The 27,011-nt window shown below is 41.9% G+C and overlaps 1 protein-coding gene across 2 annotated transcripts in view; it reads left to right on the forward strand.

Annotated features, from left to right (window-relative positions):
• FAT1 (FAT atypical cadherin 1) overlaps positions 1–27,011 on the forward strand; it is a 129,065-nt gene that overhangs the window by 51,348 nt on the left and 50,706 nt on the right. For both annotated transcript variants that reach the window (XM_035004200.1, XM_035004199.1), the window contains exon 3: positions 5,146–5,460. In XM_035004200.1, the coding sequence (XP_034860091.1) occupies positions 5,146–5,460 (315 nt within the window). The remainder of the gene's footprint in view (positions 1–5,145; positions 5,461–27,011) is intronic.

Consider the following 27,011-nt stretch of genomic DNA (forward strand, 5'->3'; position numbering starts at 1 on the left):
TAAAAATGACTGTGTTGAAAGCACCCTGTTCCACCTATGTCGGCTGGAGGACACGCTGGCCTTTCCTATTCAAGGACAATATTCGAGTTAACGACATCATTAGCCATCAGTGGTGGGTAGTAGGAATTATTCTTGGAAACCTTTCTCTACTTATGGATCATTTACTTGAGCAACTAATACCGTACACTCTGACCTTGGAATAATCAGGCTGTGGAAAGACAGCGTCAGTACCTGTCTAAATTATTATATATGGACAGGCGTGAATCTTCTAGAACTTCTGCTGTGAGCTCCATTTTCAGCCACATTGGTCAAGCTCTTTTAGCAATTACATCGCATTTATTCCCCCTTTCAGTCTAGCTGTTCCACTGTATGCACATTTAAAGTCAGTTTCCATAGTGACATCTGGTGGTGGCTTTGAAATCCTGGAGAGTATGTTTGGAATGATAAACATTTTTACTTTAATAGCTCCAGATTTCCGGCTTCCTTCAAATTTTTCAGCTTATTAACAACCTTTCTTGAAAATGTCTTCATTGTATTCTTGAGGTTGGAAAGCGAGTCATTTACTGCCTCTGTCATGTTTCATTAAAGCAAAGGGACTGGGTGGTGCACATAACAGGCTTGTCTAAACTTGTCTCCGTACTCAAAATGTACACCCCGGAATCACGAAGCAGCACCCCTACCTCATCCACCGCTCATGTACCAGAACCTGGTGATTAGAGAGGTGTCCTTCTCACGTTACCTTTCGCACTGGTACTTAGGGCACTGATCTCTCCTTGTCTGGCTGGAGGGACGGCTGTGGAAGTCTGGGCTTCCGCTTCTCTCTCTTGCAGGATGGGCTCACAGGTCGTTTGCTTGCATGCCGTTGTTGCTCTCTCAGGAAGTGAGAGCGGAGTAAAAAAATAGGAGCAGAGACGACCGAGAAGGAAGGGAAGAAGTTTGAAGGCCCGGGGAAGACCACTGGGGAAGAGTTTGTGTGCGGTGTCTGTTTGTGCCATTGAGTATGGCATCACTGTGGTATGTGTTAGTGAGAAGTACCTTAGGGACTGGAGTGTGCATATTTATAATTGTTGTTGGTCCCTGAGAGAATTGCTTCAGGGAGTTTGTAACGAGTGCGGAAACTGCGGTTATTGGAAGCTGGTTGTTGGAAGTGGTCATTGGAAGGTGGGTCATGGGGAGAGAGGTGGGGGGAGGTGGAGATTTGAGAGTAAACCGGAGATTCACTTCCAGTGCCGGCAGGGAGTCAAAGGTACTAACTCGAAGCCCTCCGTGCGGAATTTTGAAGACTTTTATGAATGAATGAAGGTACTGCCGAAGTTACAGAAGTCCGTCTGTCCACGCTGGTAGTGGCTCCCAGAAGGACTGGGAACACGGGTAGGAATATGGACACCGTGACTGGAAGGGTGGACGCCGCAGGTCATCTCAGAGCCCAGGACCCCTGTAAAGAATGATCAGTTCTGATGATCATTCTGTGCCTCATTCTGGATTCTAAACTCTGTACCTGCTTAGCTTCCTACACGTGGCACATCCTTTCAGCTTTCTGTAAAAACAAGGGAGTTGCACTCTTGGATTGCTGAGGGCTTGCTGGTCTACCGTTGTTGATTTTTTTGAGGGTGCCAAGGCTAGACCTGCTACTCCGTCTCTCTTGCTGTATTATGTGGACGGCTTCTAGCTGGTCCTGGACCAGTGGTCTGCTCTTCTAGGTTCAAGGTGGACCTCAGTATGGTGCTTTATGCCTTTGGGCACATACAGGTGTCTTCAGATACACCAGATGTATCTGGTGACTGAGCAGACAGATGAAAAAGCAGAACATAAAATAGCTTTGCATATGTGTGGTCTTTTCCCACCTACTTTCTGCTTTTAAAATAGTGCTTAGAATTCCAATCAGCAGTTAGAATAGTACTTGGGCACTGCCCTTGAACATCTGTGACCAAGCAGGGGCCTTGAATCTTCTCTCTTTTATTGTCCTTTAAGGAGGACCCTTACTTAAGCAATTGAAAACTTGTAGCCTCTCTTCGTGGCCTCAGCCCCTTGTGGCTCCCAGCGTCCTTGGTGCTGTGGAGCGTGTGACTGTGGTGCTGGACCCGATCATGACCGTACAGCCTGTGGTGAAGACCCTGAGTTCTGGAGTCAGACCCACTCAGATCCCACTTCTGCCTCGTAACTGTTGACCGGGGCTGTGTTTCTTCTTTCCTTTTCCTTTTCCTTTCCTTTCCAGATTTTATTTATTTATTTGTCAAGCACAAGCAGGGGGAGCGGCAGGTAGAGGAAGAAGCAGGCTCCCCGCTGGCAGGGAGCCTGATGCGGGATTCGATGCCAGGACCCTGGGATCAAGACCTGAGCTGAAGGCAGCGCTTAAGCAACTGAGCCACCCAGGCACCCCCGCTCTGTAACTTTTAATGTTTAGTAATATCTGGAAGTTAACCTGAGTCTTGGAAACTTCCCCTCCTAACGGTGGCTAGGAGATCCTGCAAAGAAGGATATGGTTGATCCTCTAGTTGCCAGGTGATAGGGAAGAGAAGGGTAGCCCCCAACAGAACGCATCCTATAACTGAACACTGCAGTCTGGGTGCTCACAGACTAGCCTCGAAGCAGAACTTGATGGAAAAGAAATAGCTGCTTTTGTCTGTGATTTAAACCTTGTACTTGCATTTTATATTATATACTTATTTATAAAATGCAAATATTATATATTTTCCTTTTTTCTTTCCATCTTGAAACTGGAGAAAGCTATTATATGTGAATGAACATTTAATAGAGTCCTTCTGAATCCTGATGTGTAAAAAAATGAGTAAGAGGTTTCACTTGTCTTTTTAGAGTTTTCACATTAAATTTTGTTTATTACACTTTCATCATACTACCATGGACTGGTGGCATTTTGTTGACCCTGAGGTCAGAGACTTGTGGTGTTTGAACTCTGGTTCTGTCATTTATTATGACCCTGGGGAAGGTGCTCATCTCTCTTAATCTGAGGTTTTCATCTGTGGTGTGGGCATAATAAGACCACATGTTTAGTTAGGTTGGCTATAATGACTAAATAAGGTAGTGTGTGTAGGTAGTAAACACTGAACAAACTTGTTTCTGTAATTACCATTATTATTAAAAGCCTACAGATCACATTTAGAGGGACACAATTTTAAAAAGTGGATAGCAGCATGAATTGAGTATTAGAATCAGAAAGAGGTGAATACAAGCACCATGTAGCTGTCTTCTTGAGATTTGCTAACACTTCACCTGTCAAATGAATTATGTTACATTTTAATGGCAGAACACAGAGGAACATATGTATACTCATTTATTAATATGCAGTCCTAGTAGAGAGAACATTCTGTTATTCCCTGACCTCCTTTGTATCCCTTGATGGGGGTGATGAAAAGAGAAACTGGAAAAGATTATTTTTCCTTGGTCACTAAGGACGCTCTTCTTTCAGGCTAAAAACAGGTAGAGCTTTACTAATTTCGTGAACAGATTGGGTATGCATAGACTATGTTTGGAAGAGACAAAAAGGAAAATATGTTCAGTTTTTCTGACTCTTACCTCTGCCGCATAGGGAGAGTTGTGAGGCTTTGTTCGTTATTTCTAGGAGTATTACAGATCCATTTTGAGCATTTGCTAAGAATTAATGAAACAATTGTAAATAATAATGCTTTCTGAATAGCGGTACTCATTCATGATCATCTGTTTCACATTTTAATATTTAGTTGAGTTTGGTATTTATAAGTTGTAAACCTTTTGGGAAGTGTTAGATACAGTGATCTGATATTCAAAACAAATGAGTTTTTGTGATGTTAATTCACATAAACAGATTTACATTTATGCAGCGATCAAAAAGTAAATACAGATTTATGTTTGGTTGAGATACTGTTTCATTTCTCAGTGCAGATTAAATTGACATTTGTTCTTTTTCCTGTAGTATTTTGCATTAAATGGGAAACCGGTAACGCTAGAGTTGTAGGATTTCCAAAGTCCAACCTGGACCATAGTGTTGAAACCCCAAAAGTAGCATTCGTTCAGAATGATTAATGCACAAGGAAAAAAATGCAGTGACATATTTTGGGAAAGCCAAAGGACAGGATCACACCATTGAATAAAAAGGTGGGATTTGCCTTAGAGTAATGGATATTTCCATTTTATCATCATCCTGAGAAGTGGCTAATGCTGGGATTAAATAAGTAAGGTTTTGACTGGTTTTAGTGGCTAGGCCAGAACATGACCGACCCCTTAACCGTCGTCTTTGTAATCCCATAACTCACCTTTTACTGGTGGACTTAGTAGGAAATGTGTTCTAGCTTGGGTCCCGGTTGAGGGACTTTCTGTACCACCTTCAGTTAAGGCATCTGTTAATTTTTGTTCATTTAATAAATAATTACTGGGCTCTGGGTCAGGTGCTGTACAGGTATTCAAGAAGGATGTGGCCTCTGCCCTTGTGGAGCTCATATTGTGGTGGGAGAATTTATATTTTTAGCACACTGGTTGTCTTGCCATTAGCCTAAGGGGATTAGAGGGTTTCATTCCGTGCACAAGAGACTCGAGCAAACCTTTATTCTGGGTTCTGAAATGCTGTGCTCTGTTTTCTTGGCCACTATAAAGGGTGCGTATACCAGACTAGGGCGTGTCGGGGAGGATTGATGCAGCCTCTTTATCTGTAAACTCCAGCCCTGCTCACGGGAATGCAGTGTGGGAAGCAGGAGCTGCTAGACTGTGCGGACTCTGAGCTCGGCCACTGCCTTTTGACTTTGTTTCTGGGTCCCTGATTAACCTCTGGAAAAATCCGTACATCTCAACTGGTCATAAATTTCGTCTTTGGAAACACAAGAGTATTGGACCATTAGCTGATCTCTTAGTGCCCATCTCATTTGGTGGTTTTGAGACTTAAATGACATACTCTTTGTGGAGTGTTCCGCATAGTGCCTGATGCCTAATGCTCGGACGCTTTTATAGCTAGTGCTACGTGCCAAGTGCTCTTCTGATTATTAATGTATTTGCTCGTTTAATCAACCTGTGGACATATAGGAAGAAGTTAGGCAACTTGCCCAAGGTCGCAGCTCTAAGTGACGCATGAGCCCTTGAGAAATGAGAGTTGTTATTTGGGTTGACCCTGGGTGGCGCAGCAGTTGGTTGTTGACATGTCATTGTCTTTCTTTACAGGTGTCCTAGAGACTTCAGAGCGACTGGACCGGGAGTCCACCTCCCATTACTGGCTCACCGTCTATGCAGCGGATCGGGGTGTCGTGCCTCTCTCCTCGTTTATAGAGATCTACATAGAGGTTGAGGATGTCAATGACAATGCACCACAGACGTCAGAACCTGTTTATTATCCAGAAATAATAGAAAATTCCCCCAAGGATGTATCTGTGGTCCAAATAGAGGCATTTGATCCAGATTCTAGCTCTAACGACAAGCTGATGTACAAAATTACGAGTGGAAATCCACAAGGATTTTTTTCAATACATCCTAAAACAGGTACGTGGTAATAGTATTGTGTGAAATGTTCATGCTTACACTTCTTGATACGGGGAAATTAAGAATTTTCTTAATTTACCACTTTTCTTTATTTTGATAAGTCGTTTCCCTTCTGAGTTATTCAAAACAAGGCTTTATTTCCTGATGAGAATTTAGTCCAGATGTTTTCCTTTCCCCCCTTTGAACTTGTTTTTATAGAGCTTATTTTATGGCTTTGCTCATTAGTAGAATTTCACTTTCAGGTAAAAAAACAAATACAGTGTTTCCATAAAAGCTCCTAAATTAGTGATCTGTCTTAAACTCACTGCAAATTCTGCTGCTAAGTATTCCAATTTTCTGAACTTTGCTTTTATGAAGAATTATGAGAGGAATTTATTTCACAATTCACAGTATTTTTCTGTGTGGTTTTAGAATTTTTTCGTAGAGCAGTGCTGTGTTTCTGCAGGCGGGAGGGGATCAAGATTAAACAGTTTTCAAATCGGGAGCAGTTACTTTCTTGAACTGACACATCAAGTTTTCCTTCTGTTTCCCCAGGGTCTGACCCCCTGCTTGTAAGTGGCTAGCTCCTTGACTCCAAAATCCTCTTCCAAAATCCTTATCAACTTTTAATCTTTGTTCTTTTACATTTGACAGCACCTCTGATTTTTTTTCCTCCTTTCTTGCTTCATTTCACACACAAAAAAAGAGCTCCCACCTAGCTATCATTTGTGTCCTACTCTTTGGTTTCCTGATCACAGTTAAGACAGAATCGCCGTATGACATTGAGAGGACAGTTTACTTGTAGGAAAGAAAACTTCTTATCAGATCACTGCCTTTGAACTCAGGGATGTTTCAGTGATGCGGTACTTTTCAGTAGCATCTAGTTAACAGAAAATTCTGAAGAGGGAGATTGACTGTAATGCACGTACATTCCCCCATCGTGTCTTTGCTAATTCTGTCTTTCCTTATTCTTGGCGGCGGGGGGGGGGGGGGGGGGGGGGGGGGCGCTGGCCTTTTCAGTTACTGGGTTGTCTATTTCATGTATTAAGGAAGTAATATACAAAAAGCAAAATTAAGGAGGTATTCTCCACTTCTTTACCAGTCTTTGCTGTCCCCCTCCCTTCTTTTTGTACTATTCTTACTTTGTAATGTTCTTTGTTGAACTTAAAGCAATTCTTGAGATAGAAAGAAGCCTGAGGTCAGTGTCTGGGTACCACAGCTACTGTAAGATACCAGATGGAGATCAGTGTGTATGTTTTGTCTCTTAAAAAACATGTTAAAATGTTGGTTTTTTAAACCTCTTGTCATTCGTAGTCTGTCTTGATTGTTGAAAGTAAACTTAAGTACAAGATTTATCTTGAATATATGAGATTTACTTTTGCATGGAGTCCGCTTGAGATCTCTCTCTGCCCCTCCCCCCATGCGTGCATGCACACTCTAAAAAAATTTTTAAGAATGACTTAAGAATGATTGAGCTGACAACGTACAACCTTCTGCAGAGTAGCTCTGGAGGGAATATCCCTCAACATAATAAAGTCCTTATATGAAAGACCCACAGCTAATATCATTCTTAATGGTGAAAAGGTGAGCCCTAAGGTCAGGAATAAGACAAGGATGTCCACTCTTACTGTGTTTATTCAACATAGTACTGGGAGTCCCAACCACAGCAATCAGATAACAAAAAGGAATACCAGGCATCTAAATTGGTAAGGAAGAAGTAAAACTCTTGCTCTTTGCTGATGATGTGGTACTATGTTTAGATAACCCTAAATACTCCGCCAAAGAACTGATAGAACTAATAAATGAATTCAGCAAAGTCACAGGATACAAAATCAATGTACAGAAATCTAGTGCATTTCTATACACCAATAACGAAACAGCAGAAAGAAAAATTAAGAAGATAATCCCATTTACAGTGGCACTCAGAATAATAAGATACCTAGGGATAAACCTAACCAAAGAGGTGAAAGACCTGTACTCTGAAGACTATAAAAAACTAATGAAAGAAATTGAAGATGACACAAAGAAATGGAAAGATATTCTATGATCATGGATGGGAAGAACAAGTATTACTAAAATGCCTATACTACCCAAAGCAATCTACACATTTAATTCAATCCCTATCAAAATACCAACAGCATTTTTCACAGAACTAGTACAAACAATCTGGAAATTTGTATGGAACCACAAATGACCCCGAATAGCAAAAAGAAAAGCAAAGCTGGAGGCATCACAATTCCAGACTTCCAAGTTATATTACGAAGCTGTCATCATCAAAACAGTATGGTACTGGTACAAAAATAGACACATTGATCATTGGAACACTACAGAAAACCTAGAAATAAACCCACAACTGGATGATCAATTAATCTTCGACAAGACAGGAAAGAATACCCAATGGAAAAATGACACTCTCTTCAATAAATGGTGTTGGGAAAACTGGACAGCCACATGCAAAAGAATGAAGCTGGACCACTTTCTTACACCATACACAAAAATAAACTCAAAGTGGATTAAAGACCTAAGTGTGAGACCTGAAACCATAAAAATCCTAGAGGAGAACACAGGCAGGAACCCATAGCAACTTTTTTCTAGATGTGTCTCCTGAGACAAGGGAAGCAAAAGCAAAACTAATCTGTTGGGACTACATCAAAATAAGTTTCTGCACAACAAAGGAAACAAAACAAAAAGGCAGCCTACAGAATGGGAGAAGGTATTTGCAAAAGACATATCTGATAAAGGGCTAGTATCCAAAGTATATAAAGAACTGATACAATTCAATACCCCCAAAACAAATAATCCAATTTAAAAATGAGCAGAAGACATGAACAGATATTTCTCCAAAGAAGACATCCAGATGACCAACAGACACATGAAAAAAATAGATGCTCATCATCACTCACCATCAGGGAAATGCAAATCAGAAGTACAATGAGACATCACCTCACATCTGTCACAGTGGCTAAAGTCAACAACACAAGAAACAACAGGTGTTGGTGAGGATGTGGAGAAAGGGAACCCTCCTACACTGTTGGTGGGAATACAAACTCTGCAGCCACTGTGGAAAACAGTGTTTCCTAGAAACAGGAAAAAATCTTTTTTTTAAAGATTTTATTTATTTGCTCAGAGAGAGAGGGAGAGCACAAGCAGGGAGAGCAGCAGGGTGAGGGAGAAGCAGACTCCCCGCTGAGCAGGGAGCCAGACGCGGGGCTCGATCTCAGGACTCTGGGATCATGACCTGAGCCGAAGGCAGACGGTTAACCGACTGAGCCACCCAGGTGTCCCTAAATAAGTAAAATATTAAATAAAAGTTAAAAAAATAATAGAACTACCCTATGATCCAGCAATTGCAGTACTGGGTATTTACCCAAAAGATACAGAAACACTAATTCAGAGGGATACGTGCACCCCAATGTTTATTGCAGCATTATTTACAATAGCCAAACCACGGAAGCAGCTCAGTTGTTCATCAGTAGATAAATGGATGAAGAAAGGCCTTGTAAAGTACACACACACACAGTGGAGTATTATTCAACTATAAAGAATGAAATCTTGCCATATGCAACAACATGGATATAGCTAGGGAGTATAATAAAGTAAATCTGTCAGATAAAGATGAATACTGTATGATCTCACTCATATGAGGAACTTAAAAAAAAATGAGCAAAGGAAAAACAGAGCGAGAGAGAAACCAAGAAACAGACTCTTAATTATAGAGAACACACTGATGGTTCCCAGAGGGGAGGTGGGTGGGGGGATGGGTGAAATAGGTGATGGGATTAAAGAGTACACTTATCATGATGAAATAGAATAAAATAAAGACCAAAAAATAAATTTAAAAAGAATAATTGAGCCATCTAGAAATTTAATTACAGAAGAGAGAAACGGGATCTGAGAGTTGTTCTGGAAGAGTTGGGGGGAGGGTGCCAGAGCCCGAGCCCATGAAGGAGGGCTGGAATTAAGAGATTATATAGGAACATGAAGCCTAGAATCCGCATCTGTAAATGATTCACAAGAGGCTTGTTCAGGCAGCCTAGTTGCCTACTATTTTTTCTACTGCACAAGTGGTAACCGAGTTCAGCTTCATTTTTGTGAAATAAAATGAAAGAGAACAAAGCCAAAAAATTAGAAGGCACTATGAAACCTAAAAGGAGAAAGGTAAGTTTATAAAAATTTCACAGGATTTCGGAGTCAAACTGGGAGACGAGAAAAATCTAGAAGTTAAAGCCTTGAGGTGATAATTCAGGAATAGAACTACCTCTAATTTTACAGTTGTTCAATGAAGTAGACTTTAAAATGCTTTTATGTCTTATCTCTGTCTTCTAGATTAGGGTGAGTCCTCTGGGCAGAGACAGGCAGACAAGTGAGCAATAAATGTCCTTTTGAATATCTGAGCCAGGACTGTAGGTCTGGGCATGATGTGTAATTACCGAGAAGGAAGGAGGCAAAGAACTGATGTTGCTTAGAGCCGTTGCAGGACAGCCTCGAAACCTTGCTTCTCTCCGGGGCCTCTGAAGTGACCACTCCATTGCTCTGCTGTCGGGTGTCACAGAAATGTGATTCGTGTGGCCTTGGGGCTTCCTCTCCCAGCTCTCGATTCTGACCGCTCTTAGGCAGGGATGTCGGCAGACACTTCTTGATCTTCAGGGAGAATAGATCCCCTCCAGGAGTCCACAGCCCCTCCGCAACCCCTGGGTGGGAAGCACATGATCCTGCTGGCAGAATGACGGGAGCAAATTCGGAAGGATTACAAGGAGGCTTTATTTTTTTTATGAGTTGAAGACAGATAAGAGTGGAGGATAACTACCGTTAGAACCCAGAATGTTTTTGTTGTGAAGTATATTACAAACTGTATGGTTAGTAAAGAAGTCTAACGATTTCACACGTCGTGTAAAGTCTCTAAAGATCAAGAAATAAGCATCTTTTAGCTTGGGCATTATTAAAGATTAAATAAAAGCTTTACAAGGCCTTTCTCCAGATGATTCTGTCCCCCCCAACTCAGCAGAAACTTTGAGCCTGATCCTCAGGGCCCAAATAGCAATGCTTCAAAGTGTACATCTTGCTCAAAACATTTAAAGCAGACCTGTTTTTAATGGGTAGATTGGTATTATTGGGGGCCAGATTGTGGAAGCTGATGAAAGAGTCTAGCAGAAGAATGTTCCCATGATTTACTGACCATAACACCACCTGGAGACCCTAAATCATGTTCCTTAATAATTAATGGCTGAGTGGGAAAATCACTGGGCTGGAAATAAGAGATCTGGGCAGTAGTGAGGCTTACACCTCTGGGATCATGGGGAAAATTGGCTTCCCGGTCCTTCCGTCATGTGATTAGTGATGAGCGTTTTGCACGCCTATTGAGGGATGTCTACGCAGAGTGCAGGCCACTTGGAATCATTTATGGGAAAGGTGCTTCTGCCTCTTCCATTTGCATGTGCTACATTTGCTCTATTCGCTGTGCATAAGATAATCAAGATTTTAGTAGATTGATCCAAGATAAACACATTGGATGGAGTAAAATGAAACTACTTGCTCCTTGGTGGTAAAGATCAGTTTAGGACCCTGGATTTATCAGAATGTCCAGCAGACTAGAGAAAGCCTAAATCCATTGCCATTCGGTCAGTTTTCCCATCAAGAACTTCCTGAGCCTCTCCTCTGTATACAGCACGTTAAGAGACGCTTTGAAAGTTCACAGTCTGCTCAAGTGAAATGGCAAAGGGAAACTTGTGGGGTACGGGATAGTGTGGCCCCGGGCTCGGATGAACGCCTCCGGAGGAGGTGAGAAACAGACTGATGGGGTGGGTGTAGTTAGGGGGATGAGGCCCCTTGGACAGGTTACGGGGCTGGTTTTGAAGGTGGTGAAAGTGGATGGCTGGAGAAGAGGTAGGGGGTGTTTGTCATATTGGGGGACAGTTTGATGGCGTGATGATTATCAGCGGCCAAGCTGTCAAGTTAGAGGAGTATGTGGGAGAATGGCTACGCGTGCTGGAAAACCATCAAAACCAGCAGAACGGCTCAAAGACAATATTTATGTTTGTTTTTAAGATTTTATTTATTTGTTAGAGCACAAGCAGCGGGGGAGTGGCAGGCAGAGGGAGAAGCAGGCTCCCCTCTGAGCAGGGAGCCCGATGCGGGACTCGATCCCAGAACCCCAGGATCATGACCTGAGCTGAAGGCAGACGCTTCACCAACTGAGCCACCCAGGAGTCCCAATATTTATTTTTATAAATAATGACCTATTTTCAAGAACGTGGCTATAATTCCTCAGAACGTTTGATAGAAATCTAAATCCGATGACATCACCAAGTCATTTTGGGAAGGGGGAAACCTGTCCCTGGTGTTTTTTTTCCCTCCTTTTGTCACAGTAGGACAAAATATTTTTTTTTTTTTGAAAAACAAAACAAAAAATCCTTCCCAGGACTGGATTTGATGCTCTGAGTTTTGGGTTCTAGGCGGCAGGTTTGACTGAACATTTTTGAATGGTTTTTTTTTAAATCTTTCAAAGTTGTTTTGTTTTGTTTTGTTTTGTTTTTGTGCTTGATTATGGTGCCGGGAACTGTCCTCCTGCATCTTGGATGGTTCTTCAGACGTTAAGTAGGGGGGCAGGGCTTTTCTTTCTCAGGGTGAACAAGCAGAAGAGACTTGATCTGTTTTCCTTTTCTGAGCACACACTTCTTTGACACCATGAATTTTTGTAACATGTTTTGTTTGATTATGTCCAATTTCTAGGTAAATTTCCTTTTCTTTTTTTTTCCTTCCCTACCATCCCCCCCCCCCCCCACAACCTCCCCTCTGGCAACCATCCGTTCTCTGTCTTTAAGAGTCTTTGTTAAATTTGCTGCTCTTAACATAAATCCTGCCCTTGCTGAAGAGGGAGACAGAAAAGAGCAGAGACTGTTAAATTGTCTGAGCCTCCTTCTGCAGATACCTTACAGCTTCTCAGGTCAAGGACAGAGAAGAAGGGGGGTCCTGAACAATAGGGACCAGTGTGCACCTCACAGGTTTCATGATTCACAAGTAGCCTCAGGAAACTGAAACCACCCCAGCAAAATGTCTTCTTAGTGTTAACAATTTAACTTCTGAGGAGTGATAGATATGCTACTTTCATAATCGGCAGATGATTTTGCAGTGTTACTTCTGTGCGTGGGCGTGCTTTAGAAAAGACCAGAGTTTTATTCTCTTATCTGTGTATTTGCTTTTTCAAGTTTTGGATGTGAAGCAAGGAGTGCTCTTTATTTTTAAGAGGTTGTATTGAACTATAACTGGCACGTATTTAAAGTCAGCCATTTGATAAGTTTTGACGTAACAGTATGGCTATGAAACCATTCCCACACGCAAGCAGTGAACACGTCCGTCTCTTCCAGAAGATTCCCTGGCCTGTCTGTATACCCCCAACTCCCCTCTGCCCCCATCCCCACGCAACCGCTCATCTGCTTTTGGTCACTGCGTATTAGTTTGCATTTCCTAAAATTTTATGGAAATAGACTCATAGAATGTATACTCTTTTTTCTTGGTAAGGTTTCTTGCACTTAGCGTATTTACTTTGAGATTCACGCATGTTGTAGTGAGTACCAAAAGTATGTTCCTTTTTATTGCTGAATATCCTTTGCATAGGTGTGCACTACAGTTTATCCAGTCACCTGTTGATGGGCATTTGTGTTCTTGCGCTTTATGGCTATTACAGACTACTGTGAACATTTGAGAATAAGTCTCCATGCGGACATATACCTCCATTTCTCTTTGCTTTCGCCTGGGAGTGGACAGCGGTCTGGAAACTTCTGAGGCTCTTAAGCTGGGACATTTGTAGGTCTTGCCTCCTTTTGTTTCCCATCTCAGGGATGGCTTGCTATCTTTGTCTGATAGCAAAGGGTATGATTGTCTGATAGGAGGGTAAATCTCATCTCCTGGCTGGAAGCAGAAGTTCAACTATTTTTATTATTATTATTTATTTATTTGACAGAGAGAGACACAACGAGAGAGGGAACACAAGCAGGGGGAGTGGGAGAGGGAGAAGCAGGCCCCTGGCTGAGCAGGGATCCCGATGCGGGGCTTGATCCCAGGACCCTGGGATCATGACCTGAGCCAAAGGCGGACGCTTAACGACTGAGCCACCTAGGCGCCCCACAACTATTTTTAATTGAAGGAAAAAAAGGGCTTATTAAATTTAGAACTGCCATAAATATGTCTATACCTTTAAAACCTTATGTAATAAGTAGTAGGAGTCTTCTGTATTTTTTATTTTTTATTTTAAGATTTTATTTATTTGACAGAGGGAGAGAACAAGTAGGCAGAGAGGCAGGCAGAGGGAGAGGGAGAAGCAGACTCCCCACTGAGCAGGGAGCCCGACGCGGGACTCGATCCCGGGACTCCAGGATCATGACCTGAGCCGAAGGCAGTCGCTTAACCAACTGAGCCACCCAGGCGCCCCAGCAGGAGTCTTCTTAACCATTTTGTGTGTGTGTTTTAAGGAGTGAAAATTGAGTTTCTAGATTTATCTTAAGCAGAAAGTTAGCAACATCCTGGGTGTGTTTCTAGAGTTTATAGAAATACAGATCACTGTACACTTTTGTCCACAAAATTGTATCACGGTATTGTACCTAATGCCCAGAACAGTGATTCTCAAGTTCTGGCTGGTACCATTCATTATCACTGTATTCTGTTTACCAGGACTGGAAAGCCTATGTGTGGTACGTGCATGCCTGCGTGTGTATAACATACTTCAAAAATTACATTACTGGTTACAAATAGGTAATGCATTCAGAATACAAAATTCAAAAGCTACAAAAAACATCCAGTGAAAATTTTTGTTCCTTTTCAAGTTCCATAGACACCCTGTTTTCTTCCTCAATATGTTAACTATGTTTTATTTTCTGTATCCTTAATGCTCTCGTGTCTAGGGTCCCCCTGACCTGGGCAGAGACTGTCCCTCACGGGACTAGCCGGCTTTAGAGATAGCAAAGGACCCACTTTTCGTAGGCACACTAGCCAATCTGGAACCCGTACTTGGAGTCACTTCCTTTATAGAGCTGCTGTTTATCCGAGCCCCTGTCTGTCCACCTGCCTTCATATCCCGGGCTCAGGTACCAGATAGGCAGCACAGCCCTCTCTGCTCCAGGGCCCACTGGAATAATTCTAACTAGCCAGTCCTAAAGCTGCTTTTGCTGCTTTGCTTGTGTATTTTGTGGAACCCACAACAAAATCTCTTGCCCAGGCTTTCTCCTCGTTCCTTCCTCCTGGCCAACCTGGTGCGTCCCTGGGGTGCCCTCCTGTGGCATGGTGTGGCATGGCGTGTCCCCTCTCTGGGAATTGTAACCATCTCTTCAGTGACCCTGGTCTCCTGGCTTGCTGGCCTGGCCATACTTGAATAATAAAATCATCATTTTGAAACACTTGGAGGCAACTAGTATCTGCAGTTTCTTTCCCTCCTATACAAGCAAGAAGACATTTTTTTCTCTTTCTAAACAGGTACTGGCATCGGACCCATAGTGATATTCATCTTGGGTTTTTCTCTTAACCGTAGTAGATGATGCTGTGCTTTAGGAAAACGGTGTTATTTATCGATGGACTTTGCCACCGTATTATAGGAATATATGTGCATATCTGTGTCAATTTCACCATCCACTTTGCTGATCCACTGGTTTTACGCTGTCTAGTAAATATATTTTTAATATCTTCTCATCTGTTGATGTGCATCTTCCTGTTTGGGAACAAATACACTGAAAACAGTTTTTATGGTTAAAAATAAATGCATCAGAAATGTTAAGTCAAAGTAGAGGCATTCTTTTTGAATATATGCGTGTGAGTGGATGTGATTTGTGTGTGTCTACATGTGCATAGTTAAAAGGGTTTAGGCTCTTTGACAGCTTTTGGATCCGTGTCCATCCACTTGGGATTTTAAATGGTTTAAAAAAAAGTTAGAGGCTTTCAGCTATTTCTTAGCTTTTCCTTTATCAGTTCTGTAGAGCTAAAATGTCACCTCCTTTGGAGGCTGATCTCGTCTCATTATTGGATCTGGAGCTTGTAAGTCCTGCTGGTTCTCTCTCTTTCGGCTGATTTCCATCAGGCGCTCTCATGCCTGTTACCTTTGAGATTCAAGCTTGAGAAAGACCGCCAGAGAGAAACCAGCAGACTGTGGCCTCCCTTCTTCTGTCCCCTTCTGTGTTGTTCTCTGATCTTTCCTGGACCCCTCTTCCACCCTGCTGCCGTCCCTTGACCTCACTTTTAGATCAAGCTGGAACAAAACTTCCATTAGGAGTCAGAGAACCAGTGACAAGTGTAGCTTATTATGTATTAGGTGCATTGTGCTTTATAGATTACAAACAAGCTCACATACTTTACAAGAAAAACCCTGTGAGGCGGCTAGAGACCGCCAACATTACCAAGAGTCGGCTGTGTTCCCCATTTGTATTTTTCCCATTTTACAAATAGTTCTACGACTTCAGAGAGGTAAAGGTCACCTGGGGGTTGGCGCCAGAAAGACAAATTCCATAACTCCTGCTTCTGGGAGCACGGTCCCTCCCACGTTCACTTGTTGTGCCCTTGGGTTTGGGGTGTAAATATGGTTTGGGCGCCAGCTTTTCTGTACCTTCTCTGTTCTTTGTATTGAGGAATTCCTGCATGACATAATGGTTGCTTTTTAGGCTAATCTTATTTGTGTAATATTTTTAGACCAAAAAGCATGAAGTTCCTAAGTAGCACTAGATGTTTAAACTTAGTTTCATTAACCGTGTACTGCAAGGAACATTAAACTTTTTTTTGTAAAGGGCGAGGTAATAAATATTTTAGGCTTTGCAGGCCATCCTGTCTCTGTCACTGAGTGAAAGCAGCCATAGACAAAATGCAAATGAATGGGCACGGCACGGCTGTGTTCCAATAAAACTTTATTTATGGACATTGAAATTTGAGTTTCATGTATTTTTCACGTATCTCAATATATTCTTCTTGTGTTCCCCCCCCCCCCCCCCAACCCTTTAAGAATGGTAAAAGCCATTCTTAGCTTGCAAGCCATTCAAAAACAGGTTGAGGTAGTTTTCTGGCTCCTGATATGTTGAAGTATTTACTGGTTGGACTAGTTAAGTTGTTGATTTATTTCTCAGGGTAGACTATTTGATCAAGTAAAAATTGAGAATTTTCCCCACTGCTAAGCAGTGAATACTTACAAAACAATCTGTGTTTTTCTTCTCCAGGTTATTAAAATTATTCTTCAAAGAATAGTAGTTAGGGTATTAGTTATCACAGGTAAAAGCTCAGGTAGGATTTAGCAAGTTGATGACAGACTATTAGATCTCCTCTGAGAAAAAAACTGTTTCTCATTAAAAAGTATTTCCAGGTTTTGAGATTCTCACACTTTTTTTTTTTTCTTGAGGGTGTTGTATCCTGTTAAAAGTATTTCAAAGCTTGAAATTCCAGCTCTCAGAGTTGACTGTATGTATACTTATCAAATCTTGACCACTTCCTCCATTTTTGTTTTTTGTTCTCCTTCCCTCATTCTGAGTTAAGAAATTCATGGCTCCCAGTACCAGGTGACAGCTTCTTGGGCTTTGTAGAGGCCCACTTTATACAGGGCCCTGTTTCTCATTCATGTATTTACATGTAGGATGGACTATTTAACATAGAATTATTTTAAGTTCAGTAGGAGATGTTTATTTGATTACAGATAGATTTGGTGGTGTTTATATAAATCAGATACATACATATATGTGTGTATGTGCGTGTGTGTGTCGTTTGTGTGTTAGTAATCCGTAACGTGTGGTGAAGACTTAAAATTCTGTGACTCACAGGTTTGCAGGTATGCTGGGTACTCATCCGTGTTCTAGTCCAGTAGCACACGGCCCCTCTCTCTATTTTTTTTTTTTCCCTCGTCAAAGTCAATGGCGTTTTATGGTGGCTGGAACAGAGTCTGAACAAAGTGCAATAGGAAGTCGCTACAGCTGCAAACAAGTTCCAAGGGTTTCCGGTAACATTTGTTAGCCACAAAGGAAGGAAATAAAGGGCCAGTCACTCTACAAAGGCAGGAATTCATTTAAGGAGGAGAAAAAAAAAGTTTACCTATTTGTGGTCTTTTGCCAAAGACATGCAGATATTTTAAAAGATTTTTCTTATCTGTTCCTCCTGCTTATTTTTTATTTTATAGTGAAATAAAAAAGAAAGAGCCTGAAAGAAGTAAAGTTTTATTCAGTGCCTTTTTTGCACATGTTGAAGTAGATATGCTTTTCCTCCTAAAATCTGTTAATCTTGAATCCTTAGGATAAGTTTTATTAAGGGGTATTCTGGGTTGTTTTTTTTTCCCCCCATATGTTGCTGAATATCATTTGTTAAAATTACCTTAAGGACCACTATTCTAAGATTTTCCATTTACGTGCCTTTTTTGTCAACGTGATGTGAACCTTATGAAATGGGTTGGGTTTCTTTCCCTCTCTGCCTCTGCTCTGTCGGACATTTATAGGAATGTCGAAGGCAATTCCCAATAAATTGCGTTTGGCTTTTGATCTTGTGTTTACCTTAGGTTTTAATACCATGAGGTTTCAACAAGAAACAACAGTTAGTAAAATAGCATTAAAGCCAGAAGAGAAGTCTTGGAGACGTCAGGGTATAAACTGGTATAAATTCCTACCCAGCCACTACCTGCGTGTGACTTTAGATTGGTCGTTTGATTCATTTTCCAAGGGTTTTCTCTGCGACTCCGAAAACTTGAGCGGAGTGAGCTCCGAGCACCTTTGCAGCCTTGACAGCCTTGACAGCCTGTGAACAGAATTCCATTCCTGGCTCTGAGCCTACCTCTGCCAGCACCAGGACCCGAGTGACACAACAGTAGCTGCTCAGACGGCCGCGGCTGCCAGGGGGGCTTGACAGGGTGCGGTTACACGCCGTCTTCCAGCACCACCTAAATAAAGACGGCGCAGTCCCGCAGAGGGTCTCTGAGCTCATGGTCTGAAGCTCCAAGGGGATGCACGTGGAGTGATAAGTCTGGGGGAAAGGGAGCGCTCTCTCTTGGCCTAGCAGGAGATCTGTATTTTTAGAATGGGGCTGGGGTAGCAATGCCCAGCCTCCCTGCCTGTCTCTCCAAGTCCACTCTGCCTTGTCAATGTGGGTGCTTGTCTGCCGGCTTGGGGTGGGCATTCAGTCTTGGCTTAGGGCTTGAGGGCTGGGACCAACCCGTATTCATTTATTATATCCGTCCTGGAACCACATGTGGTACCGAGTATGTGGTTGCTGCTTCAGACTCCCTTGACTGTCGACAAAGATTTAAAAAATGGTGGAATTCAAATGGTTTTCATTTCACCTGTTGGAAGGGGAGTCTTTAAAGTTGGAGCAGAGAAATGCTATCTTTGGTCTAGGTTCCCTCCCTTCTGCCTGCGGTACCCTCTGTCTACCCACGTCGTGGCAGTCCTCAGGACTCGAGCTGGGATCTTTGTAAACTGCAGTCATCAGCCTTGTTCTGAGAACATTTTCATTTTCTTTTTTCTTTTTGTTTTCTTTCCTTTTCTTCTCCTTCCTTTTTTTTTTTTTTTTTTAAGATTTTATTTATTCGGCAGAGAGAGCAAGCACCCACAGGGGGAACGGCAGAGAGAGAGGGAGAAGCAGGCTCCCCGCTGAGCAGGGAGCCCGATGCAGGACTCGATCCCAGGACCCTGGGATTATGACCCAAGCCGAAGGCAGACGCTTAACCAACTGAGCCACGCAGGTGCCCCACATTTTCCTTTTCCTAAAGTTGGTCGGGAACAGATCTGTGAGGTAGAATGTTCTATGGAAAACCGTTTACTGAGTGACAGGCATGTACTACATGACATTCTGTGGTTACTGTCTCATGCTTCCCTGTCTCACTGTTTGGCCTGGCTTTAATACTTCATTTAAAAAATGAGAATAAAGGGGCACCTGGGTGGCTCAGTCTTTAAGCAGCTGCCTTCGGCTCAGGTCATGATCTGGGGTCCTGGGATCGAGCCCCGCGTCTGACTCCCTGCTCAGTGGAAAACCTGCGTCTCCCTCTCCCCCTTCCCCTGCTTGTGTTCCCTCTCTCGCTGTCTCTCTCTGTCAAATAAATAAATAAAATCTTTAAAAAAAAAAAACAAAAAATGAGAATATGTACTAACTGTGTGCTTCCTCCCCGGTGTTCTGTATGCGTGATTAGTCCTTGTAGTTCTTTAGTAGCTTAATGAACTTAAAGCAGGCTATATTTTAGTAGTGCACCGTGGAAGTTAAAAAAGAAGAAAATCATCCAGGAGCCCAGAATTTAGCACTAATACCCCATAAAGTTCTAAAATGCTTTTGTTTAACTTCTGACCTCTCATATCTTCTCTATTTATTTTGTAGGGTTTATGTTAATTTTTCCTGGTAGTAGGCATTTTACTGTTTTGGTTTTTTTCTTAGCCTATAATATATTTCAGAGGAATGAGAGATCATTATGGCTAAACTAGAAAGGATCGTTGTGGCAAATCTAGGGCAAGCACAGGTAAATTTTTTCTGATAAAGAATATTTTACTCGGTAAATGGTTTTTGAAACATTTTCTCTTATTATTCTCATGGTACCCTGAGGCCCGTGGTGCTTGTTAAATGAACTCTTAGCAGTGAGGAAGATAAGAGGGGGGGGAGAAAAAGGCAGTGAGAAATTTTTCTGGTTTATTCAGAATAAAAGGTTTTTTTCTATCTTGGTCTTTAGTTGAAACAACTTCCTAATAGGACTTTCTATTTTATAGGCATTAAGCTCATATTTATAATTATTAATAGGGTTATTGAAAAATATTTAGGCATTTTTGTATTTCACTATTACTATGGGGGAGGAAAGACTATGAAAAACAATATAAAGATAAAACTGATGTACATTATTATATTGCATATTTTATATTATTAATTAAATAGAAGACTTCCCTCACGTGTGGTTCTCAAACTGGTTTAAGAGGTTCCCGCCAGAACTGAGAGCCTGCTTCCCCTTCCTTTTAAAACACCCTTTGGCTCTAGCAAGCTTAGTTTTTACAGTAAGAGTACATTTTAGGAAGTATGATACACTTCATTAAATTTTTGTTTAAAAAACGTATTAGAGGGGCACCTTGGCGCAGTCGCTTGAGCCTCCGACTCTTGATTTCAGCTCAGGTCATGATCTCATGAGTTGTAGGATTTGAGCCCCACATCGGGCTCTGCCCTGGGTGTGTGGGGCCTGCTTGAGATTCTCTCTCTCCCTCTCCCTCCATCTCTCCCCTCTCTCTATAAAAGGAAGTATTGGGAAAAATGATAAAAGATCTACTACTGTCGTATTTCTAAGTTTTATTTTTTTATTATATATGTGGCTGGATACTCCAGATTTAAAAAGCAAATCCTTTATTTAAGACCTTCCAGCCTTAAATTAGTTTTCAACCAATAAACATTTCTGTTGTCTCACACTGATTTTTTTAAACTATTTTCATGTTTAAATTTCTTTAAATAATACACTTGTTAAAAATAAAAGATTTCCATAATAAAGAACTGTATTAAGTAAAACATGGAAGTACCTTCTCTTCTCTTCCTTTGGCTCTCGTTCCATTTCTCAGAGGGCACCCACTAGTAATTTGGGGTTTAGCCTTTTATGAAGGTGTGTACACATATTACGTATCATAGATACGTATATTACCTTTCTAGTTTTTGTAATCTTGTCTAAAACTTGCTTGAGCAATGTTGTGTTTATAGCCTACTCACTGGGGTATTATGGTTTTATTTTAATTGTGCTTAGTGTTGCTGATTCTTAAAGCACACTGAATGTCCTGGGAGCAATCCTTGCTAAGGTAGGGGTTGGAAGTAGAAAGGTAGAAATCAGATTTCCAGATCGTAGTAGTAACAACTCCACAAGAAACCACCGTGTCCTCACTGAAGATGCCCAAGTCTTAAACTAAATACTCGTTTTACCACCAGATATGCCACATTAAAGTTCTTAAATTTAGTAAAGAACAGAATATATTAAAGTGTTTCAGCAAAATCAGTGGAGAAAACGGTTGAAAATAATAGACCTAAATTGCATGCCTACAGTCAAGGCTAGTCACAATACTGCTGTGATTAGTAAACCATTGTGAAAAGGATACAGAGTCTTGAGGACATCCACAAAAGGAGCCAGACTGGATGCCTAGAGGTAATCCTAGAATAATGTAAGAAACTCCTGTGTGTTCACTGAAGAATTTTGTGGTGTGATCATTATACATATTAACTTAGGTAATTATGATCTACACACTCAAGAGTTATTTGTGTGAGCTAAGAGTTTGGGCTCTGGGGTCAGATGGACTTAGGGTCACATCTTTTGCTTTGCCACTTACTAGCCTTGTGACTTTACCCCCTCAAAAGCCTCAAATATCTTAATATAGTCTATTAGTAGCTCCCCTGTGGGGTTGCTGTGATTATTCATAGACAATGACCTATATAAAATGCTTAGCCCAGAGCCAGATCCCTGGAAGCGCACACCATTAGGTTGCCTAAAAAGTGAGCTGTGAGACCATAGTTTAATACTTGTCTGTACCTTTTAGGTGTAAGAGCTATTTCCTTAAATGAATTGCATGCCTTCAAGGACATGGCTTTTATATGTCTGTCTCAGAGTGATATGTTTGGGGAAGACGTTCTGAAAAAAATAGTTTGAATAACTTTTAAAACAGACTGAACGAGTGGGTGACTTGGAGTTAGGAAGCCTATGACAACATCATCACTGCTTAGGAACACACTTGTCCTTGGTTAATTTTTAGTTCTTAGAAATCATCAGAAACCAAAAATATAAGTTGGTAGAATATTGATTCTCCCCCCCTCAACCCCAAAGTCTTTAAACACAGAGACTTGATTTTTAGGTGTTTAGGTAAAGCTGTAAACTACCAGCAAGGACCAGGTTTCTTCGTCCCCAGCTGAGCCCGTGAGAAAGGAGACCAGTGAAAGGGAAGGGATGTAAGGAAGGGGGAAGCATTGTGGCGTGGTGGCAATGGCATGTCCGAATCTTGGACACGTTCGCTTTTTCACTCTTTAAGACCGATATTTACAGAATTTAGATTTTTTTTTTTTAAAAGATTTTATTTATTTATTTGCGAGAGAGAGAATGAGAGACAGAGAGCATGAGAGGGAGGAGGGTCAGAGGGAGAAGCAGACTCCCTGCCGAGCAGGGAGCCCGATGCGGGACTCGATCCCGGGACTCCAGGATCATGACCTGAGCCGAAGGCAGCCGCTTAACCGACTGAGCCACCCAGGCGCCCTATATTTGATTTTTAAAAAGATTTTATTTATTTATTTATTTATTTATTTATTTATTTATTTATTTATTGAGAGAGAGAGAGAGAGAGAGAGAGAATGAGAGACAGAGAGCACAAGAGGGAAGAGGGCAGAGGGAGAAGCAGACTCCCCACCGAGCAGGGAGCCCGATGCGGGACTCGATCCCGGGACCCCAGGATCATGACCTGAGCCGAAGGCAGACGCTTAACCGACTGAGCCACCCAAGCGCCCCAGAATTTAGATTTTGATAGCAAATATATTTGCCATTGAATGCTTCAAATTCTAACCACAGGACAAGATTTTGGGCATTAATAGGGGTCAGTTTTTGGTTTTGACAGGGATACTTTGAAAATTGGATCTTCCCTAAAAGAGCAGAAATAACTTGTGACTATTTAAATTATTTAAGCCCACTTAAAAATTCAGCCACATGTCCAGGGCTTAGTGGCCACACATGCTGGGGGCTGTCATAGTGGACAGTGCAAATTGAAGAACTTGCCCATCACAGAAAGTTCTGTTGGACACCTGCTTTTCTAGAATATATGTTGCTGTAGTTCATGCACTATTATAAAATGAGCAAAAGGATACAAAGCCAAAGTAGTTGCAGGGGTTAGAGGAAAATAATCAGAGTAATGGGAAATGTGAATTAGGGGAGTAGACTTTTTTCCCCCATTCCATGATCTTTCCCCTTCCTCTGCTTATTCTCAAGTGGAGTAATTGGAAAATGGTTCAAAGTAAATTTCCTGCCAAGCGAGGTGAACACAAGGCCATACTTTTTTCCCTCTAAAACCAAGACTCCCCCCCCCCCCCCCCCCCACACCCACAGTGTTGTTTCTTTAAAAACTCCTATCACTGATCACCAGTATTTGCGCTCTCATTGTGGTTGCACCTTAAGCCTATTCAGCAATTTTTTTCCCCCTCCTTCTTCTCTGGCTTTTATCTAGTTACATCTGCAGCACTGATGCCTCAAACCATTTTTTATAGAACCAAATCTTTCAGTTCCTCTCCACGTTTCTCTCATTCTTACTGTGGACTTCAGACTCTGATGCTCTGGGTGTATTGAACTCCCAACTCCCCCACCTTGTTGAAAGACCTTGAGTAAGCAATCTAATCTCTCTGAGCTAGTAAAAATGTTAAAATTTATTTTTTATGATACAGATATCACCACTTATATACATCTGGATTAAATGAGATAACTTATTTAAAGCTCCTAGCACAATACCTGGGCATGTAGTAAGTCCAATAACAATTGGAGATGAGGTCATCGGATGCATTATTTAGCTCTGGCTGTGTAGCAAACCGTCCCAGAATTTGGTGGCTTAAAACAGCCACGTTTAGTGGAGGACTCTGCTGGGCAGTCTGGTCTTGTCCAGGCCTGACCCGTCTTTCATGCAGTGGTGGTCACTTGGCTGGCTGGCTCTGAGGCTGCCTGGTCCTGGATGGCCTCACTTGCATATTGAGTGGTGGGCTGGTTGTCTGCTGGAACAGTAGATGGCTAGACTGTAAGTGTCTCATCATCCTGCCAAGTTAAAGCTTTCTTGGAATACAGGGCCCTTGCTTTCTCCCTGTGTTCTGTATGAACCCTACACTCTAGTCTAACTTTTGTGTTGTTCCTGAATGTGGTGTTTGCCTTCACCCTTGTCTCGTGAAAACAAGACTGTCTTAATCATCTCTGCATTCTTAGTGCACCGCACAGAACAGTTGAAAGAATACCTAAATACAGCTCCTCCTTTGTGGACCGTCTCACATGATCCTCACCTACTAATCCTGTGCTGTTCACTTTTCTGTGCTACCTGCTTTGTGACGTCCATTTGATCTCTTCAACTCTGGGAAGTTTGGAGATGGTTTTTGGTATTGATTTATAAGAAATGTCAGAGTAAAATTTTGTATTGAAACATTAACATTCTTTTCTTAAATGGATTCTCTTCTCTAAATTCTAATGTGGCCTTGGAAAGCTATGAGTAGTTTTTTTAATGATCATCAAACACAGGAAAGGTTGGCTTCTTAGTTTTACATACATTTTTGGGGTAAATTGGTAGCTGCTACTCGTTGATTATGTATTTGCTACCTCAGTTCACCTACATTTGTAATAGTATTGGTCTACACAATGTGATGTTTTTCTAGGCCAAGGAAAGAAACTTTCTCTCTTTTCATTTCTATTTTTAATTTCATAGTGCTCCGCAAAAAAGATAAATCACAGAGTTACCAAAGGCAGCACTTGAACGTACGTTTTCTTGCTTTTGTCCACTCTATTTTACTTTCTGATTTGCTTTTTTGACCTACTACATGAATAATGATTAACTTGCTGGTGTGTGTGTGTGTGTGTGTGTGTGTCTCTCAAACTTTATGTAAGTCGTAGTTCAGAGTTTATGGATCCTTGAAATACCAAAGTGCAGGAAATTATGCAGTGTGAGGTGATGGGGAGGAAAAGAAACCCCAAACACTCTCATCAGGGCCTCGGGAAAACTAAACTCGAATTCCGCCTCTGATAATGACTTGCTGCTGGTGGCCTTGAGACGGTTTAACTTCTCTTTGGCTCAGGCAGCTGGGCTCGATAATCTTGAAGGTTTCTCTCTAGCTCTGAAGTATTGTGCTGTTTCTATCATTGTGCTGTTTCTATCAAATATATGTCCTCCTGGGATTTTGTATTAAACATTACAGATGAGCACAACTGTTTAAAATGAAAGAAATGGATATACTTACTGGGATATTTAATACCTACAGGGTTAATAACATGTCCTGGGTATGTAGGAAAAGTATACTTTTTTTTTTTAAGATTGTATTTTTTTATTTTATTATGTTAATCACCATATATTACATCATCAGTTTTTGCTGTAGTATTCCATGATTCATTGTTTGTGTATAACACCCGGTGCTCTATTCAGTATGTGCCCCTCTTTAATACCCATCACCGGGCTAACCCATCCCCCCACCCCCTTCCCTCTAGAACCCTCAGTTTGTTTTTCAGAGCCCATCGTCTCTCATGGTTCGTCTCCCGCTCCGATTTCCCCCCCTTCACTCTTCCCTTCCTGCTATCTTCTTCTTTTTTTAAACATATAGTGTATGATTTGTTTCAGAGGTACAGGTCTGTGATTCGAGAGTTTTACACAATTCACAGCGCTCACCATAGCACATACCCTCCCCAATGTCTATCATCCAGCCAAACCATCCCTCCCACCCCCCACCACTCCAGCAACCCTCAGTTTGTTTCCTGAGATTAAGAATTCCTCATATCAGTGAGGTCATATGATACATGTCTTTCTCTGATTGACTTATTTCGCTCAGCATAATACTCTCTAGTTCCATCCACGTTGTTGCAAATGGCAAGATCTCATTCCTTTTGATGGCTGCATAATATTCCATCGTATATATACACCACATCTTCTTTATCCATTCATCTGTGGATGGACATCTTGGCTCTTTCCATAGTTTGGCTATGGTGGACATTGGGGCTATAAACATCGGGGTGCACGTACCCCTTCGGATCCCTACATTTGTATCTTTGGGGTAAATACCCAGTGGTGCAATTGCTGGGTCGTATGGTAGCTCTAGGAAAAGTATACTTTGGATTCATCTTTTGATACAGGTGTTTGTCGAGTAGGCCAGGCGGGAGGATTAGCAGGATTGAGAGGTACAGAATTAAAGTGGAAAGGAACGTGAGATGCACGACTAATTCCACCGTTGAGTTGGTGTGGCCAGAGTGAGGCATATTTGAGAGGCTCGTGGTGCGGTCCACTGCTGTAAGGTAAAACGTACTTCCCAGGAGTATCCACAGTTTTCCTCTGGTACTGTCCTGCTTCATTAGGAAATTGTGTTTTCTCAGTAGGGTTCATTTTGTATGCAAATTCCACAAGAGGCATGAATTTTCCCCTTCTCTTAGGGGGCACAGCACGTCTTGCTGCCACCTCCCCCCCAAACGCACATGCCCAGCCTCCCCCGGGGGTAGTATTAGGAAAAGAACACGGTGCCACTTTCGGTAGGATTTCTGTTGGCAGGAGTGTTGTGAATCTAGGAGAAAAGGTCATCTTGTCAGTCGGAAATGTCTTTTGTGTTCGTGAGCTATTTTACCTGTAACTTACATGTCAGTTGCCACACAAGGCCGGTGGCTCCCGTATTGCTTAGCTCGGGTCTAGATCTCCATGTTTTGTGCTCACTCATAACATCGCTCCACGTGAGCCTGCAGAACAGTCTCCTCTTCGTAAAAGAACTCCTTTCCTGGTCTCCTTCCTTCTTGCCTCCCTGGCTCTCGTTTTAGCTTCTCTTCTAAGCTTCTCTGGCGTACTTGGCGGTGGGACTTCCTCCCTCAGATTCTCTGTCCCTGGCATCTGGGACACATGGTTTTCTTTCAGCCAGATGCTTCCTCGGCTTCT

Source organism: Mirounga leonina, unplaced genomic scaffold, assembly GCF_011800145.1.
Source record: "Mirounga leonina isolate KUSES-001 unplaced genomic scaffold, KU_Mleo_1.0 Mir_128, whole genome shotgun sequence".
Classification (NCBI taxonomy): domain Eukaryota; kingdom Metazoa; phylum Chordata; class Mammalia; order Carnivora; family Phocidae; genus Mirounga; species Mirounga leonina.